Source organism: Bufo gargarizans, unplaced genomic scaffold (assembly GCF_014858855.1).
Source record: "Bufo gargarizans isolate SCDJY-AF-19 unplaced genomic scaffold, ASM1485885v1 original_scaffold_2047_pilon, whole genome shotgun sequence".
NCBI lineage: Eukaryota > Metazoa > Chordata > Amphibia > Anura > Bufonidae > Bufo > Bufo gargarizans.
Genome location: NW_025334620.1, coordinates 227,459 through 249,065, shown reverse-complemented (window position 1 = coordinate 249,065; position 21,607 = coordinate 227,459). Strand labels below are relative to the sequence as shown.

Genomic DNA, 21,607 nt, shown 5'->3' with positions numbered 1-21,607 from the left:
TTTAAAATGCTACCCTGTCATTCTTCAACATGGCTGCTATCTCAGCTCCATCTGGGGTTTGTGCCACTAAGTTTCCTTCAGCCATACTGGAGTAATTGGCCTCATTTATCACAGCAGAGCCTTTATTGGTTGCTACAAGCAACAAGGCCAGTTTTTAAAGGGAACCTGTCACCAGGATTTTGCGCATAGAGCTGAGGACATGGGCTGCTAGATGGCCGCTAGCACATCTGCAATACCCAGTCCCCATAGCTCTGTGTGCCTTTATTGTGTTAAAAAAACGTTTTTGATTGATATGCAAATAAACCCGATATGTGTCCTGTATCCGGAGATGAGTCCAGCGGAAAGGAGCCCAGCACCGCCCCGCGTCCTCCGAATCTCCTCCTTGCTGGCTGACATCACAGAGCGGGACGGCATCATGTTCATTCCCTGTGCTGGCATCAGCACAGGGAATGAACTACGCATGCGCTAGCTCGCGCATCGCGAGATTTCGGCGCTCCAGCTCTGTGACGTCAGCCAGCAAGGAGGAGATTCGGAGGACGCGGGCGGTGCTGGGCTCCTTTCCGCTGGACTCATCTCCGGATACAGGACGCATATCAGGGTCATTTGCATATCAAAACGGGTTTTTAACACAATAAAGGCACAGAGAGCTATGGGGACTGGGTATTGCAGATGTACTAGTGGCCATCTAGCAGCCCATGTCCCCAGCTCTATGCGCAAAATCCTGGTGACAGGTTCCCTTTAAGCTTTGAGAAATAAAACCCAATGTATCGGGGCAGGGGGCTTCATATCAGGGAGACTAGGACTTTTACCTGTGCTGTTAGGAACCGTTTCAGGGCGTTTCCAGGCTTCAGGTTCATCCCTTTGACCACACAGCACACAATATACGGCCGCACATCCTTCACGCTGGCACTGGCACTGACTATGAGGGCTGCAGGGTTCTCAGATATGTGAAGGACCCTCAGCATCATCCTATTCATGTCTTCCACCTCCTCGTCCTCATCATCTCCTCCACTGTCCTTTTTCGGTTTCCTCTGCTTCTTCTTCTTGTCCTTCACCTCCTCTTTTACTGCATTCTCGATTTTGGATTTCCCTTTTCCCCCTCCGCGGCCTCCGACCCTCAGATACTCCAGTATGGATTTGGTCTGGCAGCCATTCACCATCTTCTCCAGCCGTTTATCTTTCAGTTTGTTGCCCTTGAAGTTGATCTCCTTCAGCTTGGTGCAGTCTGCCAGCTCCGGTGGGATCTCCGTCAGCTGGTTATTGGAGAGGTCCAGACTCTAGGAATGGCAACAGAAGGTTAAAGGGGGGAAAATAATGAGGCATGCTTGCTGTCAGTGACAGGAAACATTCCTGTTTATATTCAGGAGCTGCAGTTTGTTAAAACATATTAGTGCAGATAAAGTCCCATTCACACAGCTCATGTGGTGCACGGTCGTAGATATAAAATATCAGGTAACGTATTAATTGACAACTTCCTGGGAAACTCTGGGGGAGATTATCAAAATGTGTGCAAGGAGAAAAAGTGGAGGTGTTGCCCATAGCAACCAAACTGCTTAAAAAATAAAAAACTTGAAAATAGATGGGTTTTTTTGCATCTGCATTTTCTGAGGGCTCATTAAAGGGGTTGTTCCATCTCACACATTGGTGGCATCGCTACGATATGCCACTAATGTTAGTTAGGTGCGGGTCCTACCTATAGGACCCTCATCCATCTCTAGAACAGACCCCGAAGGAGAGCATAGCACATACGCAGTGTGCTCTCTATTCACTTCTATAGGAGTTCTGAAAAGAGTCAAGCTCTGCTATTTTTGGAAATCCCATAAAAGTGAATGGAGAGCATACCGTGGGCCACCTCGTCATTCACCTCCGTGGGCGTTCCGGAAAGCCGAGCCAGCAATCAGTTACTTTCACCCTGGGTTCAGACCTGAGCGTTCTGAAACGAGCGCTCTGTATGCGCGATTGTACCGGTGTTTACAATCGCGCATACAGAGACAAGCGAACACACATTGTCGCGCGTTCCCGCTGAAGTCTATGTACGGAAACGCACGACAAACGCCCCAAAAAAGCTCAAGAACTTGTTTGAGCGTCGGGCGTTTTACAGCGCGATCGTACGCGCTGTAAAACGCCCAGGTGAGAACCATTCCCATAGGGAAGCATTGGTTTCTCCTTGTTGAGCGTTTTACAGCGCGTAGGAACACGCTGTAAAACGCTCAGGTGTGAACTTAGGGTCAGAACTCCCGTAGAAACGGATGGCGGGCAGCTGCACATGTGCTGTGTGCTCTCCACTCACTTTGGGGGTCTCGTTCAGGAGATAGGTGTAGATCCCACCTCTGGGGCCTGCACCTATCTGACATTGGTAGCATATCCCAATGATATGTCACCAATATCTCAGATGAGAATACCCCTTTAACTCATTCCAACCCTGTTTTTACATTAAATTATTCCCCTGGAAACCCCCTTTTACACACCTTATCACAGAGGCGCTTTAGAAAACTACTTTAAAAGAATTGTCTTGTCAGTCACTATTTTTTTTAGAGCATCAAAATAGCTTAAAAATCTTAAAAAGTACTGCCTTACCGATTCCTCTGCCGCTCACCCGCCGGTCTCTACTTCCTGGTTCCTCTCGATACATAGGAAGTGTCACCACTCATCGGGATGACCGCCTCAGCAGGTGGCGGTGAGCAGTCAACAGGGACCAAGAAGTAAAAACCGGCAGGGGACCCAGGAAGCGCTGGAACAGGAGTACCGATCATGACTTATTTTCCTTTTTAAGCCATTCTGACCTCTGTCGCCAGTTTTATGTCCCGTATGCAGCACACAACTGGCGACAGGTTCCCTTCAGCTACCGTTACCTGCCACAAAACTCCATTCATTTCCTTTAGGCTACATGCACACGACCGCAAAACACGGATGCCCGTGTGCGTGCCACAATTTACATAATGGAACCGGCCACCCATAATAGAAATGCCTATTCTTGTCCTCATCTTTTGCGGCCCCATTAAAGTGAATGGGTCTGCATCCGAGCCACAAAAAATGTGTGGCTCGCGTGCAGACCCAAACAACAGTCGTGTGAACGAGGCCTTAAGGCCATGTTCACACAGTGGAAGCTGGAGTGTATTCTACAAAGAAATCCACGGCAAACCCGTGTCCATCCTGCCGACCATTGTTCTGCTGTTCATGCCATTATTTTAATACCACATCAAGAAGGGGGCTAATCCGTGGCATTCACAGTGACAGAAATCAGAGGGTCATCAACATCTATATTTTCCCTTAAGGTGCTGGGATAAGGTGTGTTGGGCTAACAACAAATTAATACTGATGTCCTTTAGGACTTATTCTTCCACCTATTTTTCCCTGCACCTACCAAATACCTAAGACGTAACTTTTAATTTTTATTCCATTTAAAATATTTGGTAGTGCACCGACATAACATTTGTGTTTTAAAATTTCCAGTAACACTGGCCTTTGTTTCTTATTTATTGTCTAGCCACAATATTGCCATTGCAGGCTCCGCGTTTGCCTGTCTTTATTCACAGCACTGTGTCTATAGTTGCTTTCTATACATATACGCCAGTGAAGCCTGTGTTAAAATTAGAGCCTCACGCTGCCCCCCGACATGTTTCGCCGTATACACGGCGTCCTCAGGGGTTCGGGCAGAGTGTGCCCGAACCCCTGAGGACGCCGTGTATACGGCGAAACATAAAAACACAAATGTTATGTCGGTGCACTACCAAATATTTTAAATGGAATAGAAATCAGAGGGTCACGCTCAGATTTCTGAGTCTGCGTCACATAGGTCAGACTTTTTCATACAAATAAACATGGCCTAACCCAGTGGTGGCACTCAGAGCCCTCTCTAGTCTCTGTGGGCACCTGAACCCTGTAAAAAGTCTATGGTGTACCAATAAGCCTATGAACGGCACGGGCAGCGCTCTGAATGTAGGCAGGCTGTTATAGATAAATTATAAAGGTACATGGAAGATATAATGTATTGGACGGTAGTATTCAGGTTACATTGTCGTGTTGGCGATACATAGGTGGGTTTTGGGCTGTAGTTTGGGCACTCTGTGAAGGGTTCGCCATCACACTTTTTCAAACCTGTGTAAAGGTAGGGATGCACCTGTCATCCATAGGTCCCATTGCAAAAAAAATTTTACTTTTAAGATTAGAAGAATTGTGTCACCTATCATTTTTCTGCCAGTTAAAGCAGTTAGCAGCACATATGCTATTTTCCTAATATTCTTATTTTTGATAGATTTTTTTAAATTCTATTTTCTGAGCACAATTATGGTGGACACCACAGCAGCCCCCCCTGGGCCACAGACACAATAGTCTGGAGGGGACTCAGTGACTTCTATGGGAGAGTTTTCTAGGCGTGACCTGTGCAGAGGTCAGGAGGGAGTAGAAAAGCTGTGATATCAGATATTGTGAATGGTGGATCCTGTGTTATCTCTATACAGGTGATATCTGTCATTATAATCCTGCCTGTGATGATAAGTAGAGGACTTCTGAAAGTCACCTGCACAGACCAGGAAGTGGTGCCGTTATTAGCCTTAGTGGCCATTGCCAAACCTGCCAGATTTTTCTTTACATTTAAAGTACATTTTAAATTCTTTACAATATGTGTAACATATAGGGCTTCTGCCATTGCACTAGAGTAGGCCGACCTTAGAGTTGTGCGCTGGTCAGCTGAAGTGATCTGTCTTGATCCCATCCCAATAGGCGGCTGCACTTCAGTGAAAAGAGAAGCTTTAATATATGCAAATGAGCCTCTAGGAGCAAGATCATTGCGACCAATTTCTCAAAGTCTCACACCTGCTCTGCGCCGCAGGCGTACTACAGAAGAGGTCCGCCAGTGAGCCCGCTCCCTGTACTGCGCCGATTACTGAACCGCGTGCAACAGCTGCGAGACTGACAAATCAGTGGCAAGGACGTTCACAATGCTTGGCCCTGTCAAAGTGCAGGGGGGCAGCAGGAATAACGGAGCCTCTAGGTGTAATGGTAACGCCCCCATTGCTCCTAGAGGCTCATTTGCATAAATCAAAACTTTATTTTCACTGAAAAGCAGCCAAATATTGGAATGAGATCAAAAGACAGATCACTTCAGCTGAGCAGTGCACAGGTCTAAGGTCAGCCTGCTCTCATGCCGTGACACTGGTGACAAGCCGTGTGAAGCCTGGATTTATACAACAGGTCATTTTCTGATGACTTACAGGCATAGCAAGCACTACATGTACAGCGCGGTCTACTGCACTTCCCATCCTCTTACTTTAGTGCAGGGATGGCCAACCTGTGGCTCTCCAGCTGTTGTAAAACTACAACTCCCAACATGCCCTGCTGTAAGCTGATAGCTGTAAGCAGCCTGGGCATGCTGGGATTTGTAGTTTTGCAACAGCTGGAGAGCCTTAGGTTGGCCATCCCTGCTTTAGTGGTAATACTGAAGTACAGAAGGACTGCCTGGCTAATGTAACCCTATGGACAGGAGATTTAGGCCGTATTCACACTATTGCAGCATGCTGTGCTACGGTGTCACTGGATGGCACTTCTGTCACGTCCATTGCCCCTACAGAAATGAGTGGCACAGTGGACGTAGCGCCGCACATGATGTGCCACTGACAGCCATCACCTATGTGGCGGCACACTGGGTGGCCACCATTGATCTGCCCCTACAGAAATGAGTGGCACAGTGGCCGTGTACATGATGTGCCGCTGACAGCCATCACCTATGTGGCGGCACACTGGGTGGCCACCATTGATCTGCCTGCCCCCCTGACACCCCCCTACCTTCAGCCCCGACAGGTGGCCGATCTCCCCTCCCAGCTCCTGCAGCTGGTTGTCGGCGGCAGTGATGGAGGCCAGCAGGGTCAGCTGGGGGCTCATGAGGCCGGCGGGGAGGCGGGTGACCAGGTTCCGGGACAGGTTGAGCCCCGCCATCTTGGTGCAGCGCTCCAGGCCCGGGGGCAGCTCCCGCAGCCGGTTCCAGCTGACGTTCAGCGTGCACAGCTCCGGCAGGTTACACAGCTCGGCCGGCAGCTCCTCCAGCTCATTCCCCGACACGTCCAGCACCTTCAGGCCGCGCAGCTGCTCCAGGCTCCGGGGGAGGCTCCGCAGCTTGTTCTTGCACAGGATCAGGCTCTGCAAGTGGGAGAGGCGGCCCAGATCAGCCGGGAGCTCCCGCAGCTCGGAGCATCCGCTCACCTCCAAGTAATTGAGGAGAGTGAGGGAGAAGAGAGCGGGCGGTAAGTGGCCATCACTCTGCCGGAGCCGCTCGTCCGCTCCCTGCAGCACCAGCTCCCGCCGCTTCTCCTTCTCCGCCCGCTCTACCTCTGACCACTGCGCAGCCATGTTGTCCACGGACCATAATACACGTGCATTCACGGAACTAGAGCGGAGCCAATCAGAGAGCTGGACGTCATCCTCCGTCCAATAGTAGGACCAATGGGGAGGCCAGACGTCAGTCTCCAGGACGTGATGCGTCCAATCAGAGAGCTGGAATCCTATTTCCTGTCAGTAATACGACCATTTAGAATGCTAGACGCCTGCAAGAGTAACGGACCAATCAGGGCGCTAGACGTCATTCATCAACAGGAATTGCAACCAATCACGAAACGTGACGTCATTTCTCAACTCCAAACCAATCGCTGCTCGTTGACTACTGCATTTATAGGCTAGAGGTCGTAATTGAGCCTCTATTCAACAATCTACGCATTTCAGCAGTGGCTGCAGCCTTTTCTCAGCCTTGCAAGCCTGAGGAAGCCAGCACAGCGCAGCTGAAACGCGTTGCTTTTTGTATTTCATTTCTGATGTTTTAATAAACATTTTGTGAAGAAAGATCCAGAGCAGTGCGCCATTTTATCCAGATTCTTCTCTGCCTGCTGATTCTACTACATTTTCGGTGGATGTGTCTGGCGGGCAGGTGCGGCAGCCCCGTCTCCTTCTACCTAAGGGCTCATGCACACAACCGCAGGTTTTGTCCGCATCTGATGTATATTTTTTGCGGACAGCATATTGTGTGCTGGCCGTGTCCATATGTCGGCTCCACAACCCCCTTCCCCTTCAGAAAAAAAAATAGAATATAAAAAGTCCTCTTCTTGTCTGTATTAGGCTCATGCACACGACCATTTTTTTTGTCCGCATCCGAGCCACAGTTTTTGCGGCTCGGATGCGGACTCATTTACTTCAATGGGGCAACAAAAGACTCTGTGTGCTGTCCGCATCCGTTGCTCCTTTCTGTGGTCCGCAAAAAAAAATATAACCTGTCCTATTCTTGTCCGTTTTGTGGACAAGAATAGGCATTTCTACAATGGGCCGCCCGTTCTGTTCCGCAATTTGCGGACCGCAAAACACACAACGGTGGTGTGCATGTAGCCTTACGGACAAGGATAGGACAGTTTTATAGAGGGTAGGAGTAAGCATGCTGTTATCTGGTGTGGTGCTGGAGCTCGTCAGACGTATTACACCAGGGAAGCTCCCCCTTTAGTTGTTTTTTATTACCGGTACATGATTTACTGAAGGAATACAGTGATATTGGATGTTTTTCGGCCCACGTGGCCTTCATCTGACACAGGGATGCTGCACTGAAGATATAAGGCACTGCAGGAAGGGGACTAAGCCCAAATGTATGGCGCCATTATGTCCCACTGGGTATTCCTTCAATAAATCAGGAGTCTGCTTTCTGCAGTACGGAGTGTTTTCATTACTGCACACAGCGATGTCACAGTACAGGGAAAATGTGCACAGTAATGTCACAGTACAGGGGTAATGTACACAGCGATGTCACAGTACAGAGGTAATGTACACAGCGATGTCACAGTACAGAGGTAATGTACACAGTGATGTCACAGTACAGAGGTAATGTACACAGCGATGTCACAGTACAGGGGTAATGTACACAGTGATGTCACAGTACAGGGGTAATGTACACAGCGATGTCACAGTACAGGGGTAATGTACACAGCGATGTCACAGTACAGGGGTAATGTACACAGCGATGTCACAGTACAGGGATAATGTACACAGAGATGTCACGGTACAGGGGTAATGTACACAGCGATGTCACAGTACAGAGGTAATGTACACAGAGATGTCACAGTACAGGGGTAATGTACACAGCGATGTCACAGTACAGGGGTAATGTACACAGCGATGTCACAGTACAGAGGTAATGTACACAGCGATGTCATAGTACAGAGGTAATGTACACAGCGATGTCACAGTACAGGGGTAATGTACACAGTGATGTCACAGTACAGGGGTAATGTACACAGCGATGTCACAGTACAGGGGTAATGTACACAGTGATGTCACAGTACAGGGGTAATGTACACAGCGATGTCACAGTACAGGGATAATGTACACAGAGATGTCACTGTACAGGGGTAATGTACACAGAGATGTCACAGTACAGGGGTAATGTACACAGTGATGTCACAGTACAGAGGTAATGTACCCAGCGATGTCACAGTACAGGGATAATGTACACAGCGATGTCACAGTACAGGGGTAATGTACACAGCGATGTCACAGTACAGGGGTAATGTACCCAGCGATGTCACAGTACAGGGGTAATGTACACAGCGATGTCACAGTACAGGGGTAATGTACCCAGCGATGTCACAGTACAGGGGTAATGTACACAGCGATGTCACAGTACAGGGGTAATGTACACAGCGATGTCACAGTACAGAGGTAATGTACACAGCGATGTCACAGTACAGAGGTAATGTACACAGCGATGTCACAGTACAGAGGTAATGTACACAGCGATGTCACAGTACAGGGGTAATGTACCCAGCGATGTCACAGTACAGGGGTAATGTACCCAGCAATGTCACAGTACAGAGGTAATGTACACAGCGATGTCACAGTACAGGGGTAATGTACATAGCAATGTCACAGTACAGAGGTAATGTACCCAGCGATGTCACAGTACAGGGATAATGTACACAGCGATGTCACAGTACAGGGGTAATGTACACAGCGATGTCACAGTACAGAGGTAATGTACACAGCAATGTCACAGTACAGGGGTAATGTACGCAGCGATGTCACAGGACAGAGCTAATGTACACAGCGATGTCACAGGACAGAGCTAATGTACACAGTGATGTCACAGGACAGAGCTAATGTACACAGAGATGTCACTGTACAGGGGTAATGTACCCAGCGATGTCACAGTACAGGGGTAATGTACATAGTGATGTCACAGTACAGGGGAAATGTACACAGTGATGTCACAGTACAGGGATAATGTACACAGTGATGTCACAGTACAAGGGATAATGTACACAGTGATGTCACAGTACAGGGGTAATGTACACAGTGATGTCACAGTACAGGGGTAATGTACACAGTGATGTCGCAGTACAGTGATAATGTACACAGTGATGTCACAGTACAGGGGTAATGTACACAGTGATGTCACAGTACAGGGATAATGTACACAGTGATGTCACAGTACAGGGATAATGTACACAGTGATGTCACAATACAGGGATAATGTACACAGCGATGTCACAGTACAGGGGTAATGTACACAGCGATGTCAAAGTACAGGGACAATGTACACAGTGATGTCACAGTACAGTGATAATGTACAGAAGTGATGTTCTAACATCCCGGAGTATGTTACCAAACTCTTTTTCCCCGCTACCACATGTTAAGTGTATGTGTATTGTCATTCTGTATAATCTATTGTCATTGGCCCAGATTCAGGTAGATTTGCCCATTACTTACACCTGAGCCGCTCAGCTGAATTTCTCTGCGCTGGAGCAATTTTGCCAAATTGCCACCTGATTCAGGAATCGTTTGTTCATTTAATTTGCTCCTGTTTAAGGCAAAGCTGAGGGCGCAAGGCCGTGCAAGTCAAAGTGGGTGTGCCCCTATGTAAATGAGGAATTTTCGGCTCAGCAGAGGTTTGCTAGCATAATTTCAGGGCAAATCCTGCTCAGCTGCTTGCACTGAGCAAATAAATAGGAGCAGACTTGCGCAGGTTCTTTGCTGAATTTCATCCTGCTTTTTCCTACCCCCCCCCCCCCCCCCCCGAGCAAGGAAATTCAGCCCTTTTGCAAGACATGGCACCTCCCAAAGGGACCAAAATAAGGAAGGCCAACTTTGTGGCTGCAGAGATGGACATCCTGATTGCTGCACTCCAGCAGCATAAGGAAGTCCTATATGGTGCCCAGCGGGCAAACACCACCATTGCCCAAAAGAGGGCTATATATGAAGCCATTGCCCTGGACATCAATGCCCTGGGTAATGAAGTGCGTACCTGGGATGACATCCAGAAGAAATTAAATGATATGAGGCGCAGGGTCCGTGAAAAACTGGCTCTTATCAGGAAGCATACCGGTGGCACGGGAGGTGGTCCGCGATGTATGATCCGGCTCAATCAGGAGGAGCAGCTTATTGCACAAACGTTCGTGCAGGAGCAGGTGGAGGGACTTGAAGGGTACGACTCCACTGTTGGGAACTTGGGGACTGGTAAGTTATTTTTCTTTCATATCTGCTGTGCATCATGGGAGGGGGTACAAGTGAACATATGAGAAGTGTGTTGCACCAGCAAAATATGTCGTTTTGGTGTCATCCACAGGTGGTGATGAGGAAGAAGAAGCTGGGCCGTCTTCGGCTGCGGCTCGACCCAGCCCATCCAGACCACAGCCAGGGGTCCAGTCAGGCCCCATGGACATTCTGGCTATGCTGGTCCAGGAGGAGATCATACCGGGGCCAAGTATGGAGGAGCAAGTGGTATTGGAGGAGGATTCCTTTTTCCTCATCCAGGAGGACTCTGGCTCCCTCCAGGAGGATACCACCATCCCTGTGCAACCCACCACCCCCCCGCCCAGCACGTCATCCCCCTCCAGGGCAAGCCCCTCCAGGGCAAGCCCCTCCCTTGTGGACCCCTCCCCTTCTCCCTCTGTCCGTGGCCGAGCCTCTCCTCCCAGGAAGGCTCTGTCCAAAACGAGGCATATATCCTCCAGCCTCCGTGACGGTCTGCTGGAGGAGCAGGCCCTGCAGACCCGCCATATAGGGGCCATGGTGGGAGAGGTGCGTCGTCTGGCGGACAGCATGGCATCCACCTCCACCTCTATGCAGCATGCCCTCACCCTGCATGAGGACCGGGACAAACATGTGGCACAGAGCCTGGGGGAAATTAGTGGCAACTCTAAGGCCATAGTCACCTGCTTGGTGGCTCTGGAGACCACACCAGCTTTGTTAAGCAGGATGACAGCTGCGGTGGAGGCCAATACCGCTGCTGTGCAGGCCAACACCGCTGCAGTGCAGGAGGAGGCGAGAGTTACCCGCCGGCATCAGCGGGATACCACCACCCGCCAAATGCGGATGTTGGCCCAGACCAACACCATCCTTGCCCGCCTGGCCAACGCCATGGAGGGCATGCAGCCACCACCTGCAAGGAGTGTGGAAGTAGGGGTTGATGCTCCCCCCCCCCCTCCTCCCCCCACCCCTCCATCCCCACCCCATGCCTCCTCCGCACCACGGAGATTGAGGAGCCAGAGCCGGGGCACCCTTGGCCCAAAGAAAAAAACAAAAAAATAATTTTATGTCTACATTTTTTTGCTCAACACAATATGATTTTTTTATTATTTTTCGATATGCTCAGGGTATGAGATTATTTTTTTTTTATATGCTCAGGATATGAGTTTTTAGATTTATTTGTAGTCCCTACACACGGTGAGGAGTGTATACTACAGTGTGACTGGTGTGTGAATGGGGGGGGGGGGGGGGTGGCACTCCTGCTGGAAAAGGGGTGTCACCCTCTGCCATGTGAAAGGTGTATGAATGGACAGCAACATAATTGGAGCCTTGACGCGGCGTTGCTGCTCCCTAATACCATGGGGTATTGTTGGGTCTAATCCAATTGGGGGTGCATGTGTCGGGTGTGTGCTAGGGACTACAGTGGTGTACATACATGCATTATACTTGTGACAAGATCAGGGTGTGTTTAATGTGCAAAGAGACGTTCCACAAGACCATTCCGGATTGCTCTTCCCTCAGAAGATCCGGTAGTGTTTCTTGGGGGGGGGGGGTTGCGTGGTTCGGGGGTAAGGTCATTGCGTAGCTCAATGTGCATGCCCCTTCTTTGAGCTAAATTGTGGAGAATACTACATGCCCCTACGATTTGGCATACAAAGTTGGGTGAATACAATAGGGTCCCCCCTGATTTATCCAGACATCTGAATCGAGATTTAAGGATGCCAAATGTGCGCTCCACCACCGCACGGGTACGTGCATGGGCTTCGTTATATCTTTCCTCTCCTGGTGTTTGAGGGTTACGAAATGGGGTCATCATGTGAGGTCCCAGGGCATAGGCAGAGTCACCTGGAAGGGAAAAGACAGGAGGATGTTAGTCGTGCATGTGCCCCTTGTGATGTGTGCATCATGGGGGGGGGGGGGGCAGTCATACCTGACACCCATGTCACTCACCAATCAGCCAGCTGTCTCCATACATGTTCTGGTCAAACTCGGTTGGGATGGGGCTGTGTCGGTAAATAAAACTGTCATGGCTTGACCCTGGGTGTTTGGCACAGACATGCCATATGAGGCCATGTGCATCCACAATCATCTGCACATTTATCGAATGCCAATGTTTCCTGTTGCAGTAGATATGCTCGAGGTGCCGGGGGGGGGGGGGGGGCGTAGTGCCACATGGGTACAATCTATTGCACCCACAGTGCGTGGAAATCTGGCTAATAAATAAAAATCACTGATTGCCTTCTGCCGCACGTCAGCCGTGGTTGGTTTGATAAATTGTGTGCCCATTCGTCTGAGTATTGCAGGGATCACTTGGTGCACACACCTGCTCATGCTGGATTGGGACATCCCCGCCACCACTCCACCTGTGCGCTGAAATGAGCCAGTTGCCAAAAAATGAAGGGTTGCCACTACCTTCACCAGTGGCTGCACTGCCTGTCCCCGATGGGTCGGGCTGCTGATGTCATCCTGCAGGATTGTTACCAACTCAAGGATGACTTCAGGGCTAAAGCGAAACATGCGATACACCTCAGTATCAGTCATCTGAAAAAGGTTGTAGCGCCCTCTGTAAATCCTCTCCCGTGCCCTCCTACGAGTCGGCTCAGTCAATAGAATATCAAGAACCATAGCTGCCCCTGGCATGTTGGTGCACAGATGTGAGGTCCCGAAAATGTGGGTGCTCTGCTTGTTCAGATCGTCTGTCTAGGTGCTGCTGAAGTTGCGCGCTCCTTCAGATGACATTTGGCCATCTTTTGCTAACTTGCCCCTGCTTTTAACAGGAGCAAGTTTGCCCAGGGAAAAAAGCTTGCACGCTTCCAGCGCAAGATGCGCATCACACGCGCATGTTTCTGAATCATCGGCAGTACCTAATTTGCATATTCGCTGAGGGAATTCCATGAAGGCGCAACTTACACCCCGCGCAAAATTGCACGAAAATTGCGCAGGAACAGCTAGGCTGCGTGCGCGGGAAAATGGCCGCATTTCAGGCTTAACTGGTTTACAGAATCAGCCGCAAATTTGCATAGGAGCAAATCAGTACTTGCGCGGCGCAAATCACACTTGTTCCCGCGCAAGTGCTTCTTGAATCTGGGCCATTATATGCATTTTCTAGGCCTGTTTTATGTATTATGCTGTAATTTCCATTTACACCAGCAGGTGGCAGCGATATGTAGCAGGACCTTAGACAGTTTAGTATTGCTAGACTGGAATAGTACATTCCAGTTTAGCTTCCCCCTCTTTGAGGAGGTGTGGAATGTTCGACATCCTGTCTCATGGGGAGGAGAGGAAGTTCTAGTTCAGTGATGGCGAACCTTTTACAGACCGAGTGCCAAAACTGTAACCCAAAACCCACATATTTATCGCAAAGTGCCAACACTGCAATGTAACCTGAATACTACAGTCCAGTATAGTATATCTATCATTTAGCTATAATAGCCTGCCTACATTTAGTGCGCTGCTTGTGCCGTTCATAGTGCGCTGTGCGCTGATAAATGGCAGGAAGAGTTTAAGGCATATTTATATGGCTTAGACATTTTCAAGGGTGTGGGTGCCCACAGAGAGGGCTATGAGTGCCGCCTCTGGCACCCGTGCCATAGGTTCGCCACCACTGTTCTAGTTAGTGTTCCAGCCACCCCAGCTAGGGGAAGGTTGTGTTAGTTGGAGCTCCCAGAAAATAGGGATCGCAAACCAGGACCCTGTCTCGGTTGAGACCAGAGAACATTCCCAGCCTGAGCCATCAGCCTCAGCTGGTGGACAAGAAAGCCGCCACCTCCAGCCTCCAGGAAGAAGCATCCCCTGTGAGCCAAGCTGTGAGTAACATCCAGAGACCAGGAGAAGCCAAATTCCTCCTCAGCTAGTCAGGCCCATACACAGCAGAAGATAGACAGAGCAGAATAAATAGATTCCTGCCATATTCTCCAGGCACATGATAAGAAGCAGAAGAGATATTGATCCCTGCCACATATTGCCAATACCTGCTGGGACCTAAAGGACTATTGCTGTAACTCGTATGGATTTATGCTGCCTTCAGTAAAGACAAGTTGAATTATATCACAAGTCTGGATCTCATTTACTGCTACCGAGTTCCTCAATTACTCCTACTAAGGCCTCAAGCACACGACAGTTTTTTTTTCACGGCCCGCAAAAACGGGGTCCGTGGGTCCGTGATCCGTGACCGTTTTTTCGTCCGTGGGTCTTCCTTGATTTTTGGAGGATCCACGGACATGAAAAAAAAGTCGTTTTGGCGTCCGCCTGGCCGTGCGGAGCCAAACGGATCCATCCTGAATTACAATGCAAGTCAATAGGGACGGATCCGTTTGAAGTTGACACAATATGGTGCCATTTCAAACGGATCCGTCCCCATTGACTTTCAATGTAAAGTCTGGAGTTCTTTTATACCATCGGATTGGAGTTTTCTCCAATCCGATGGTATATTTTAACTTGAAGCGTCCCCATCACCATGGGAACGCCTCTATGTTAGAATATACTGTCGGATATGAGCTACATCGTGAAAATCAGATCCGACAGTATATTCTAACACAGAGGCGTTCCCATGGTGATGGGGACGCTTCAGGTTAGAATATACTGAAAAACTGTGTACATGACTGCCCCCTGCTGCCTGGCAGGTGCTGCCAGGCAGCAGGGGGCAGACCCCCCCCCCCTGTTTTTAACTCATTGGTGGCCAGTGCGGCCGCCCCCCCCCCCCCCTCCCTCCCCTGTAGTAAACTCGTTGGTGTCCAGTGGGCCCCCCCTCCCTCCCCTGTAGTTAACTCGTTGGTGGCCAGTGGGCCCCCCCTCCGTCCGCTATAGATAACTCATTGGTGTCCAGTGGGCCCCCCCTCCGTCCGCTATAGATAACTCATTGGTGTCCAGTGGGCCCCCCCTCCCTCCGCTGTAGATAACTCGTTGGTGGCCAGTGGGCCCTCTCCCCTCCCTCCCCCTCCTAATTAAAATCGCCCCCCTATCATTGGTGGCAGTGGTGAGTACCGATCGGAGTCCCAGTGTAATCGCTGGGGCTCCGATCGGTAACCATGGCAACCGGGACGCTACTGCAGTCCCGGTTGCCATGGTAGCTTAGCAATTTGTAGAAGCTTCATACTTACCTGAAGAGCTGCGATGTCTGTGACCGGCCGGGAGCTCTTCCTACTGGTAAGTGAAAGGTCTGTGCGGCGCATTGCTTATAGCACAGACCTGTCACTTACCAGTAGGAGGAGCTCCCGGCCGGTCACAGACATCGCTGCTCTTCAGGTAAGTATAAAGCTTCTACAAATTGCTAAGCTACCATGGCAACCGGGACTGCAGTAGCGTCCCGGTTGCCATGGTTACCGATCGGAGCCCCAGCGATTACACTGGGACTCCGATCGGTACTCACCACTGCCACCAATGATAGGGGGGCGATTTTAATTAGGAGGGGGTGGGAGGGGAGAGGGCCCACTGGCCACCAATGAGTTATCTATAGCGGACGGAGGGGGGCCCACTGGACACCAATGAGTTATCTATAGCGGACGGAGGGGGGGCCCACTGGACACCAATTAGTTAACTACAGGGGAGGGAGGGGGGGCTGGCTACCAAGAAGTTAACTACAGGGGAGGGAGGGGGGGGGGGGGGGCGGCCGCACTGGCCACAAATGAGTTAAAAACAGGGGGGGGGGGGTCTGCCCCCTGCTGCCTGGCAGCACCTGCCAGGCAGCAGGGGGCAGTCATGTACACAGTTTTTCAGTATATTCTAACCTGAAGCGTCCCCATCACCATGGGAACGCCTCTGTGTTAGAATATACTGTCGGATCTGAGTTTTCGCGAAGTGAAAACTCACCTCTGAAAAAGCTTTTATGCAGACGGATCTTCGGATCCGTCTGTATGAAAGCAACCTACGGCCACGGATCACGGACACGGATGCCAATCTTGTGTGCATCCGTGTTCTTTCACGGACCCATTGACTTGAATGGGTCCGTGAACCGTTGTCCGTCAAAAAAATAGGACAGGTCATATTTTTTTGACGGACAGGATACACGGATCACGGCCTCGGCTGCAAAACGGTGCATTTTCCGATTTTTCCACGGACCCATTGAAAGTCAATGGGTCCGCGAAAAAAAACGGAAAACGGCACAACGGCCACGGATGCACACAACGGTCGTGTGCATGAGGCCTAACACTCATTTATTGCAAGTGATCCAGGATCCAGGAGTCCAGCCGTACCCAGGTAGGAGACACCATTGACATTACACAGAGACACTATCCCCACTCTGGCATTCCTCACCTGGTACGTGAGCTATAACATCTTAAAGGGCCCTGAGACAGTACCTGCGCACATTGCAATTGGTGTCATGAACAAACCATAGACTTTTATACATCTATCCTGACCCACTGCATAGTTGGCCACCGTACCACGGTCCGGCTCATTGCAATGTCACAGTACAGGGATAATGTACACAGTAATGTCATAGTACAGGGGTAATGTACACAGTGATGTCACAGTACAGAGGTAATGTAAACAGTGATGTCACAGTACAGGGGTAATGTACACAGTAACATCACAGTACAGAGCTAATGTACACAGTGATGTCACAGTACAGGGATAATGTACACAGTGATGTCACAGTACAGGGGTAATGTACACAGTAACATCACAGTACAGAGCTAATGTACACAGTGATGTGATAATACAGGGATAATGTGCACAGTCATAGTACCATAGTGCCATTATTCACTTGTATTTGGCGGTTTTCCCATGGGCAGGCTCTGTCTCTAGTTTGCAGTTCTCCTAGATCTGGTGGATGGAGACGAGCTCTCATCTAATGCTCACAGAAGGCAGTGGAGAATCTGCTTCATAACTTTTTCACGCTCACTCAGAGGCAGCTCCAGGATCATGAGAGAAGTACTGACCTGTACTGATTTAAATAAAGCACTTGGGCTGAGCTATACACTTCCTATTTGGCTAAAACAGTCTCTTTTTGTGGCCATTTAACCCTTTCCGGACCTCTGTCATACATGTCCGATGGAACACTGGTCTTTAAAAATGGTACCCAAGTGCTATAACTGGGAGTCGCACGCTTCCTGGTCCAGGCTGCCTTTCATTGGCTGAGATTGGGGAAGACAGTACTGGTAATAGAACTAAGCCTTTACAAGCCTTACAGGCCGATTACTAGTATATTCCAATGTAGGCCTGTAGGTGGCAGCACTGCATTGGTATTTACTGAATTCACTATTCTGTAATGCATTGCTGTGCAATACAGAATACAAGAGGCAATCTAATAATGATTGCAGGTTATAGTCATCTAGGCTGGCTTAAAAAAAAAAGTTTAATCTAATAAATAAAATATAAAAATTCAAATCACCCCATTTCCCTAGAATAAAAAAATAATAAACTATAAAAAAGAATTAAACATCATGGCCATCACTGATTCCAAAAACTATAAATATAAAAATATTTATCCAATACAACAAATGGCGTAATGGAAAACGGAATCAAAATGGCCGATTGTCACTTTACCTCCCAAGATAAATTTAATAAAAAGTGATCAAAAGTCGTAACACACTACAAAATGGTGTCAATAAAAACTATAGATTGTCTCGCAATAAAAATGCCCTCACACAGCTCCGTAAACATAACAATAAAAAAAGTTATGGGGAATATGGTGATTAAAAGACAAAAATGAACTTTTTCCAAAGTTTAAATTTTTTTTCAGTATTAAAACAAGGAAAACTATCTAAATGTGGTATTTCTGTAATTATACTGACCTAGAGAATTAAGGCAACTAGTTCGATTTACCACACCGTAAAAACAAACCCGTTCTTTTCCAATTCCACCACATTTGGAATTGTTTTCCACCGTCCTACTACATTGTATGCAATAGTAAATGTTGCCATTAAAAAGTACAACTTGTCCCTCAAAACACAAGCCTTCAGACGGCTATGTGAACGGAAAAATAAAAAAAAGTTAATGAAGGCAGGGAGTGAAAAACAAAAGCAGAAAATCACAGGGTCCTGGAGCAGTTAAAGGGATAGCGCATGCACACCCAAATTCTTCTCCAGCCTATGGCTGGTGGTCCCTGCTGATGAGCGGCATAGGCAACATTCGAATTTGCAATATTTTGTGATCTCCAGTCATTATTCACTTGATTGCGAAAACCAGCAATGTACTATATTCACAATAGAAATTAACGATTGGAATATTCACGATCAACACTAAGGGGTAGGCAACTTTCCTATTGGTTGCTAGGGATGTTGGTAAGTGTCGATATTCGCAATAAATAATCAACGAATACGAATATATAGCACTACATTCTAAATATTTGCAAATTCTCGAAGTGATGATATTCGCTATTAAAATTACTGATTCAAATATTTGCGCTCAAGACTAGTCCCTGGGTGTTTAAGGCACCTTTCCCAGTGGGAGGGTGTCTGAGCTTATAGTTTTCTAGTCTCTAGTTACCAGTGAAGGTGCGATATTCTGTCTGACTACCCATTTACAGAACTCCTGCCTGACAACCAACTCTGACTCCTGCCCGCCAGCCCTGACCTTAGCCTGTTTCACACATTGCCCCATTGTTGCCTGTCCTGACCTCGGACTTATTTCTTGGATTTGTTGCCTGCCCTGACCTCGGCCTGTCACCGGACTATGAATATTAGAAAAAGGTAAGGGGTATAGAGGAAATCCCGAAATGCTTTTTGTCAGGACCTGCTGTATTTACAGATGAGAAACTGTATATTTGTCTTTATCCAGCGTCTTCTTTGAAGAATTGCAGATTGAAAGATATCTCTCTGGAATCCCACCGACTTCCTGGTGTTGCCGGACACTGGCTGTACTATACACCTTCAGATTCCTGCGAACATCTGAACGTACTTTACTTACCATAAACTTGGTCAATTGAGGACCATATGAACGGGCCCGTTCACAAAGGATACTTACAGCAATAGGAGCTGTCCGGAAAGGCAAAAGGCGTTTTAGGTGGCGCAGTACAGTGGGACGCTACGAATACACCGCAAATTCTTCTGCCATACCGCCTTACTTTATGACTGCTTCACAGTTAATTAATCTGTCCTGGAACAGTGTGGGCATTTTCCTGCAGGTGGATTAACACACCTGTAGATTAATCAATCAATGACACTGGCTAACTGAACCTGAGGTGTATACACACACTCACCATTTATACCTGAGGTGGAAACATACCAAACTTTGCATTTCGGGTATTTTAACCCCTTTGTGTGGGAGTACTAACTGATACTATATTGCAACATATCGTCATATTTATTTGGATCCATTTAATGCAGAGTTTATTTTAGGACTTATATGTCCGTGTTTGTTATTATATATCAGTTTAAAGTCATTTTTATTGTGTGTGCCTTGCATAGAATAAATATTTTTAACTTATCACCTTATACATGCAGTATTCCAGTTTTTGAGTGCTCAGCCCAATTTTTTACCTTTTTCTTATATAATTGTGTTGGTTGGGTGGACCAATGGGGCTTTGTAGCACCATTCCTTTGTTAAAGGTACAGTGAGTCACTATTACCTTTGTCTTTTCGGACTATGAATATTGCCTGCCTCCTTGGTTCTTGCACCTGTGTCTCTAAGCCCTGTAGATCATCAACCAACTACATTGGGACCATTTCAAAGGGTAGCAGCCTGGTAACTCCTCTGCAGCGAAGACCAGATCCCTGTATAGGGGTTAAAGGGTGAAAAAGAGGAAATTGCCAAGATAATGCCCTTAGAGATAGCCCAAAGCCAAACCTGTTAGTTGGTAGAGTAGGTCCACACCCACTGCCTGTTACATTGGTGTTGGGATTAGTTAGGAATCTGTCATCTTAGTCTGATTCCCGCCTATAAATCAGGTGTGGAAAAAAGATGTAAAATAAGTAAGCTTTCATACAAGTTTTGATTTAGTATTTTTATAAATTAACAAAATGCAACGTGAATGAAGAAAAAGGAAATGTAAATTTAATAATTTTTTGGTAATACTACCCTTTGCCTTCAAAACACCATCTATTTTTCTAGGTACACATGCTCATAGTTTCTGATGAAACTCAGCAAGGAGGTTGTTCCAAACATCTTGGAGAACTAACCACAGTTCTTCTGTGGATGTAGGCCTGCTCAAATCCTTCTGTCCTTTCATGTAATCCCAGACGGACTGGAAGATGTTGAGCTCAGGACTCTGTTGGGGCCATATCATGCTTTCAGGGGTTGTCCTGCTGCAGAATAAATTTGGAGGCAATCATCAGACACCTCTCTGATGGTATTGTATGATGGACAATTATCTACCCATATTTTCCAACACTGAGGACACCATTAACACCAAGTAAATTTGCTGGAAAAAAAGCCCCAAAACTTGCAAGGAACCTCCGTCATGCTTCACTATTGTCTGCAGACACTTATTACGGTACCGCTCTCCAGCCCTTCAGCGAACAAACTTCCGTCTGTTACAGACACATATATTTCACATTTTGAGTCATCAGTCCTGAGCACCCAAGGACTGAAAAAAGACATAACATCAAACAATTCTTCACAATTCTGATTTTCTGATCTATGTACGTCATTGCCCATGTGGGCTCCTATATGTGGGTGAAACCACTCAGGATGCCAAGAGTAGATTTAATCACTGTAGATACAGAGTGGTTTAACAGATCTTTCTGTACCTGACCATTTTACTAAATACAGACGTAATTGGGGAGATTCATCAAAACTGATGTACAGAAAAACTGTCTTAGTTGCCCATAGCACCTAATCAACTAGACCCTTTCAAGCTCTGAAAAATGAAATGTGAAATCTGATTGGTTGCTAGGGGCAGCTAAGCCAGTTCTACGTTACACCAGTTTTGATAAATCTCCCCCATTGTCTCTCAATTTAGTATTAGGATTATAGATGGAGTCTCTAAAGAGAGGAGTGGGAGTGATTGTGAATCCCTTCTTAAAGGCTGGAACTAAAATGGATTTTTTAATTAGACATGTTTAAACCAAGGGAACTCAATAGGGACTTGAGGTAGGGTTTGCTCTTCTGAAAGTGACCCGTGTAGGAACACTTTCAGAAGTGGGAACCCAAACAAGGTATGGATGAACTGTTTAGGGTTATTTTTAATAAGTTGTGTTTAGATTGTTTTCAACTATTGTCTTCTTTTTGTTAC

The 21,607-nt window shown here is 47.7% G+C and overlaps 1 protein-coding gene across 1 annotated transcript; it reads right to left on the bottom strand.

Moving 5' to 3' along the window:
• Positions 1-809: 809 nt before the first annotated feature.
• Positions 810-6,348, bottom strand: LOC122923904 (leucine-rich repeat-containing protein 47-like; the record flags this gene model as incomplete). The annotated part of the gene is made up of 2 exons (XM_044274765.1): positions 5,785-6,348; positions 810-1,277 (listed from the first exon to the last, which is right to left on the bottom strand). Coding segments are annotated over exons 1-2 (1,029 nt in total), but the record flags the coding sequence as incomplete, so codon positions are not given.
• Positions 6,349-21,607: the final 15,259 nt, after the last annotated feature.